This window comes from Squalius cephalus (assembly GCF_949319135.1).
Source record: "Squalius cephalus genome assembly, chromosome: 18".
Lineage (NCBI taxonomy): Eukaryota > Metazoa > Chordata > Actinopteri > Cypriniformes > Leuciscidae > Squalius > Squalius cephalus.
Window position 1 is genome coordinate 30,804,307 of NC_137139.1, and position 7,934 is coordinate 30,812,240.

The window sequence follows — 7,934 nt, forward strand, 5'->3', positions numbered from 1 at the left end:
TCCATGATTTACTCACCCTCAAGCTATCCTAGGTGTATATGACTTTCTTCTCTCAGCCAAACAGATTCTGAGTTATCCTGGCTCTTCCCAGCTTTATAATGGATGTGAATGCTACCTTGTTTTTTGAAGCCCAAAAAAGCGCATCCATCCATCATAAAAGTAAGGCTCCAGGAGGGTAATAAAGGCCTTCTGAAGCGAAGCGATGTGCTTTTCTTAGAAAAATATCTATAATTCTAACTTTATAAACCATAATCACTGGCTTCTGGTAACGGCCGTACGCGAGTCGAGTTCCAGCAGAAGAGTGACCTCTGACCCGACGCATGACGAGTGACCTCTGACCCGACGAATAACGTAGGATGTAGGAGTAGCCTAGGTGAGAGTCGACGCCTCTCGCGGTTCAAACTAATAGGGCTAATTAGCAAAAAAATCAAGCTCCTATGACATTTCTCTTTAAATATTCTCGTTTAAGACTTCTAATTCATGACCGGTGTTTTGTTTTGCTCTATCGTCTGTGCCTCCGCATTCGTCAATACATCATACATCGGGTCAGAGGTCACTCTTCCGCTGGAACTCGACAAGCGTGCGCCAGTAATTATACTTTATAAAGTTATAAATATGGATATTTTGCTTACAGAAATGCGTGGCTTTGCTTCAGAAGGCGTTTATTAACCCCCTGGAGTCGTACGGATTACTTTTATGATGGATGGATGCACTTTTAGGGCTTCAAAAACTCAGTTACCATTCACTCCCATTGAAAAGCTTGGAAGGGCCGGGGTATTTTTTTTATATATAACTCAGATTGTGTTCGGTGGAAAGAAGAAAGTCATATACACTTGAGGATTATGGGATAATTTTCATTTTTGGCTGAAGTAACCCTTTAAATTCGCAACTTTGGATAGAAACATAGCTTTTAACCAATGTGAGACCTTATTGTAAACTGTTCCATAGATTTCATTCGAGCAAAGCAAATAAAAGAATTGTTTCATTTGCCTTTCCCTGTTTCTCCATAGGTCCCTCTCATCTGCGAAACAAAGCCCGTGACTAACCCGGGTTTGCCAAACTGTCAGCAGAACAATGGTAGTTTCCAGCCCCCGCCACCCGAGGGCAAACCCGAGCACATTCCTCCAGATGTGGCCCGTCTCATGCAGCTGGAGGAAGGGGTTCGTCCTCCGCCTCCAGATCGGAAAAAACCTCCCATACCGCCGCGCCACCTGAAACACAGAGACAAGGAACATTGTGCCATCGATATGAACGGTCTCGAGACTAACGTATAGCGACCATCGAAACCTTTCAGGGCGCAGACTGAAAAAGAATCCACGTACACGGGAACGGACGACATGTATTATTTCCTTTCCGTTTTTCTCTGACAGTCATGAGGCAACACATGGTATGATCCTGCACATATGGGCCAATGCCGCAGTAATGCCACTGTTGGCAGCACATCCCAGTTGACCCATTCAGAGCATTAGATAATGCCAGGATGGAAAGAGAAACCAGGTCACCAAGCCAGCCTGTTTCTTTGGGTTCAGAGCGAAACTTTTCCTGTAGTTCAACAGAAACGTGATTCAAGACTGTCAAAAAGCACGAGTGAATTGTAAATACAACATAGCTACGTACTCTATGCGGTGTTGTTTTTTTATTTCTCGAGTTTATATATAATTTTATATCTTATATTTGATTCTGGTCTCTTCAAGCAAGCCTTGTAAAATATTGTAAAGATCGCAGTTGCGTGTGAAAATCGACATTGACTGTGATGTTGAATGTTTTATGTTATCGGATGCACTGTGAAAAATTATTTTCTTGCTCAGTATTTTTGTCTTGTTTTCCAAGTACAAATATCCAAACATTCTTAAATCAGGATACATTTACTTGAGAAGCAAAACGACATAAGATAATTAGACTTGTTTTCTGAAAAGAATAAATCTCTGCCAGTGGGGTCAGAAAAATAAACTTGTTTTCCCTTTCAATTAAAAAGCAGAGAGCCGAAAATTCAAACAAATTCTTCTTTGTTTTATCACTTAATTTTGATCATTTTTTAAGAAAACAAGACTATTTTGCTTCTCAAGTAAATGTATCTTGATTTAAGAATGTTTAAATATTTGTAATGGAAAACAAGAGGAAGAAAATCAGTTTTTTCAGTGGACATTCTCCTCTCCCGTTCTTGTGCGAAACACATCTGGGTCGGTCCTACTGTTAAGCGTTCATCGAATTATTGCAACGACTAATTCAAAAAGCACTGAAGAAGCCACTTTAGGTAAGCAGTACTAATAAATAAAAGTGTGATCCCAGTCATATATGAGCTGTGAAATTGCTGTATGATTATTCAAAAATAAATATTGGTATGTAATATACCATGCACATCTCAGAAAGTGTGCTAAATTAGTCCAAAAACACTTTACGCAAGTATGAAAACCCAGAGAATCCTTTGTGAGGAATATTATCTCACTGAACTTACATGAAACTGTCTGTACATTAACCTTTATAAGCTTTTCCGTAATTTTTGAACGATTTCATATCATTTTTATAAAAATGGTTAACTCAATCTGAGTGCTTTAAATCTTGGTGATGTTTTGAATCTGAACAAACATGACGAGTCATGTTATTTTTCTTTAAAAAAACAACAACAGATGGCATCAATCTGGCCCAAATGCACAATAAATGTTCATATTTTTTTCAAAGTTCTCATATGTAAGCAATACTGAGAATAGTTGCACTGCGTTATGAATAGTTTGTGTCACATTTCAAAAAGCAATGTGTAAAATCATGCATGTTTGTGTTCATGTGCACTGGTTACAAACCTACTCAAGTTACCTTCATATGTCTGTGCCAATAAACTGGATGTTTATAGCCAGCTACCTGAAAAATAACTGTTGGCAGCTTATCAAAACTCATTTACTGAGCCAGACACTTTTCTTCTATTCTTCTAGACATTTTATGCTAATGGTTATAGAGTGCTCCTTATTGGCATCTGCGGTTCCGTGAAGAAACTTTAACATTCAAAAATAAAGGTTCCAAAAGAATGGTTTTCGCTGCAATATCATAGAAGACCCATTTTGAGTTCCAAAAAAACGTTCAGTGAACAGTTTTTGAAAAGAACCAATTTTTTTTCTTAGTGTGAAGAACATTTTAATAATCTTAAGAACATTTTTTGATTATAAAGAACCTTTTGTGCAATGAAAAAGTTCCATGGATGTTAAAGGATCTTCATGGAACCATTGATACCAATGAAGAACCTTTATTTTTCAGAGCGTGGATTCTTTATAATGAAACAAGGTTCTTTAGATTATTAAATGTTCTTTACCTTAAAAATAAGGGGGTTTTCACAGTGATGCCATAGAAGAACCATTTTTGGTTCCCCAAAGAACCTTTTCTATTATAAATAACCTTTTGTAGAATGGAAAGGTTCCATGGATGTTAAAGGTTCTTAATGGAACCATCAATGCCCAATAAAGGACCTTTATTTTTTTAAGAGTGTGGAATCTTTGCATTGCACAAGATTCTTTATAATGAAAAATTTTATTTACAGTAGACTACACTCTTTAAAAGAAATGTTCCAAAAGGAGTGATGCCATAAGAAGAACCATTTTTGGTTCCCCAAAGAACCTTTCAATGAGCCGTTTTTAAGAGAACCATTTTTTTCTTAGTGTGAAGAACATAATGTACAGTGTGTTCTAAAGAACCTTTTTCCAAATCTAATCTTTTTCCACTATAAAGAACCTTTTGTAGAATAGAAAGGTTCCATGGATTTTAAAGGTTCTTCATGAACCACTGATGCCAATGAAGAACCTTTATTTTTAAGTTTTAAGTTATTTGTAACTTTTTAGGCTGTGTTCACACTTGGCATGATTGGTTGGATTAAATCGAACTCTGGTGCGATTGCTCTGTTAGTGCGGTTCATTTGAATAAGTGTGAACGCTGCCATCTGAACCCTGGTTCCACCAAACAAGCGGGCCGACACCGCTGAAAAGATGCATCTCGGTCCGCTTCCAAACAAACTCTGGTGCGGTTTGAATGAAACATGAACGGAACAAAGACATCTAAACAAACCAAAAACAGGACGCGATGTCACAAGATGCGACCCTAAAAACAGCAAAACGTGTTTTTTCTCGTCATATGCATAATGTTGCCCATCACAGTTCGGTACAGGAGTCAGAACCGGGTCTCCTCGCAGCAGATCTTCATTTTTGTGTGTGACAGAGGGATTCCTGACGCTGTTTTGACTCCTTTACTCATTTTATAAGCTTTTCACGAGTTCAAACAGATGGTCAAAATACCATCATATGTAGCTACGCACGTACAACGAGCGCATTTATCCCAGAACACAGCATTGTTTTTGATGTTCAGTAAGTTCCGTCACGAAATAAACGTAATAAAAGCCGACCAATCAGGTTGTGAACATATCCCTAAAGCCAATGTGAACTCTAAGCGGACCAGGACTTAATGTTTTGTTTTTTTGGGTCCGGATCAAACTAACCGAACTACAAGTGTGAACACACCCTAAAAGGTTCTTCAGGGAACCGAAAATGATTCTTCTATTACATTGCTGTGAAAACCCTCTTTTGAAACCAAGAGTTTTGAAGCAACACTGAGAATCTGGCAGTAGTTGACCTGAAGACAGTTTGTGCCAATACCAGCTATATCACCTCTTACGGCAATGCTGAGCATCCAACTGTATTGCACGTTTCGTAACTCAGTGATAAAGCATTTGCGCTGATGTACTTGCGTAGAGTATATTTCAGGTCTCACTCTGCAGTCAAACGTGTATGTCGCGGTCTCTAATCTCTGATGAAACTCATTTGCGCTGATTACGAAGGCCAGCAAAGCCGTGACACGCGGGCCGGTTCATGGCCGGCTGCTGTCGTCTCTCAGAGCTGATTAAAGCGCTCAGCTTTTCTCATTGAAATATATAGAGTGTTCCATGTGGTCTTTGTGATTAACTGAATTAGGATGAAATCCCTCTCTCAGCCTTTGACACTGATGCACAGAATCTGTTCTCCGTGGATAAACGCGGATGGGATTTCCAGGAGAAATGCGTTAGGTTCTGCTCCACCTATGTGGAGAGAAGACGTGCGGATATTTGATTGACAGCAGCTTCGTTGGCAATGCCACTTGTTTTCTTGTAATCTCAACTTTTTCATAAGGAAATAAATGAAACTGCTCATCACGCACCTTTTCTCTGTACAGATGCATCTAATAAACTTCCTGCACTCTCAAGTTGGCAGGCAATGAAATGAATCGTAGTGTTGGACACTGATGTTAATCACTAAGAGACAGCTTGAGGGCAGCAGCAGATATATTGAGCATAGAAACAGCATTATTTATCTCCAGACTAAAGAAAAGCAGGAGAAGATGACATTTAAACAGCTTTTGTTATGTTGAGCTCACAAGGTCAAGATTAATAGTGACCTTGACAAAACAAGACAAAAACAATAATGCATGACATTTTAGCTATTCTGTTCAATAGGAGAGATCTCATTTCAGTATTCTAAGGTGAACTTCTTTTTTTAAAAGAGTAAAAACATGTCACATTTGCACTTATAATTGACTTTCTCACAGGAATTACCAAAAATTAACTTAGCTAATTTTAAAAGATTCACTGCCCATTAATATTTCAACCAGCTATCAAACTGTATCTTGCTTTATTTTCCTCTAATTTGCTTGAAATATTGTTGTCAAATGAATAGCCGTTTTCCTTTTAAATTGTTGTGGACATTTCACACTCGTGTTGCATTGCATTATGTTGAGTTGCAGTTTCTACAAAAGGAAGGAAATGCATTTATAATTTACTCACCTAATCCCATTTTACTCTCATTCTGCTGATTAGCGAGTGTTATTATTTGGACCGTGACGCAAGACACATTGATGAACATCTGTGATCCCCACTTCCTCAGATTACGTCTGTTCTGAAGATAATTAATGATAGAATTCATGGGCCAATATTTTGTTAATACTGTGGGGGGGGATGCATCAATAAAGCATTTCTATACACTCATATTTAATCGTGATGATTAGGCAATAATGCTGCAAAGAGTTATTTCCTTTCAAATAATCGATCCTTGTTTAATAAGCATCACTGATAAATATGCTTCAACACCCAAACCTCACTTAACACAACATGATGAGATTACAAGTGTGTTTGCACAATCTGGAAAGCACACGACTCGTACACAAACCATTTGCGCTAAATGAACAAGATTTAATCAAACATTGTTACCAACAAAAGGAAAAATAGCAGAGTTGCTCTTCTAAATATGAGTATAAAAATGCAACCAAGCACAAACGGCACAGCTGAAAAATAAATATCTTGTGTTGGTCGTGTCCAAGGTTGTGAGAGTAATATCAGAACCGGAGGGCATTTTTCACACATTTATTTAGACAGATGAAATTAGACAGATGCTATGTGACATGCTCTTTTCCTCAAAAAGCACACGAGGTAAAAGAAAATGATAGATGGACTACATTAAATAAAGGTTTGCTCGGGGAAAGGATAAATATTTTGTGTGGTGAATTAGCAGAGAGGATGAAATTTGGAAACCAATTAGGCTACATTTTAGCATGTGATTTTAACCATGTTGTGTTCCAGTCACTTTGACCCTGAGAGGATTTGCTAGTTAGCCTAATGTTATCGCATTGGACTAAAACACAATGAATTTACTCACACAGGTCATAACAAATTCCCAAAAAACGTTTTGATAATTTGTGTTACACGTGTGTGGTGTTCCCGATCAAAAATAACATTTTAGCAAAGTTTGCTTCAGCGGTCCAACAACGCTCATCAATGTCAAGATGATGGCCAATCAGATCAAAGAAGGCGGGGCGTAATGTTCGCCGAAGACGAGTGAGAATTCCAAGGTCGCGCTTTTAGTTTTAACAGCGAAAGAGTAAACTAAACATTTAACATTTGACAACTGTTTTACAATGGTTATGTTTAAGACCCACAGTTACATACAGTGATGCTAACTATTCAACCTTTTAAAGTAATTTCGCCATTTTCAATTGAAAATATGCACTTTAAACTCATTCATAACTGAATGTGACGAGACAAGAAACGAGACAAAAAACATAGGCTATTAGACATGCTGACAAGAGTGAATGTGTGCATATTATAAAATAAAATATTATTTGCAGAGTTTAAATGGATTACTTTACAACTAGGCTATGATTAGACCTAGAACTTATTTTACAGTTCTTCTTCTTTACTCCCTTAAATCACATTTAATCCTTTAATTATTTTATTTCTTTAAATAAAAAGACAGGTCAGGGATTTTCAGCACAGCGCAAGGGTTAAGGACATTTTTGCTTTTGTCCAATCAACTATAATAGGTTCCACGTTTGCTTTTTAATGCCTATTATTGTTGTTTCACGAGATGCGAGTGCAAAGGGCGTCCGTCTAGCGCGCGTTCACCTTGAAAAATAATGGAAAAGTAGCTCAATGGAATGAAAAAAAAAAAAGCATTCTGTGCGAGTGCAAAATGTATGCTGTCAAAGAGAATGTTCAAAATTTTAAATGAAAGACCTGCGAAGATGACAAGCTCACTATCTCGAGCTTTTAGTTGGAGAATTAGAACACAAACATCTTCATATTTGTGTTGCATGTCATGTGCAGTTACCCGTCGCAACACATTCATTAGTTAGAAAGGTAATAAACGTTTTTTTTTTTTTTTTCTTATAGGGACTGTCTGGCAGTTTAAACACCCTATCTTTTACAGAAGACCTTTCCGTTCATTAAACTCTGAAAGCGATTTTCCCAGAAAATCACCACATTCTGCATGATGAAAGATGAACTCTAAAGCATAACACAAATCTGTCTGCACAAAAGTACATATAGTTATCAAAACTTTCTGTACATGAAAGACTCAAAAGGCTGTCATAATAAGTAAACTGAGAATTCTGTTATAATTTACTCACCCTTGTATCCTTCCCTGTCTTCCGAA

At 37.6% G+C, this 7,934-nt stretch overlaps 1 protein-coding gene across 5 annotated transcripts in view; it reads left to right on the forward strand.

Moving 5' to 3' along the window:
* slc1a7b (solute carrier family 1 member 7b) overlaps positions 1-5,222 on the forward strand; it is a 71,714-nt gene extending 66,492 nt beyond the window's left edge. For all 5 annotated transcript variants that reach the window (XM_079849975.1, XM_079849977.1, XM_079849976.1 and 2 more), the window contains one exon: positions 1,011-5,222. In XM_079849975.1, coding sequence (XP_079706101.1) covers positions 1,011-1,274 — 264 coding nt within the window. In that variant the 3' untranslated portion in view covers positions 1,275-5,222. The remainder of the gene's footprint in view (positions 1-1,010) is intronic.
* The last annotated feature ends 2,712 nt before the right edge of the window (positions 5,223-7,934 follow it).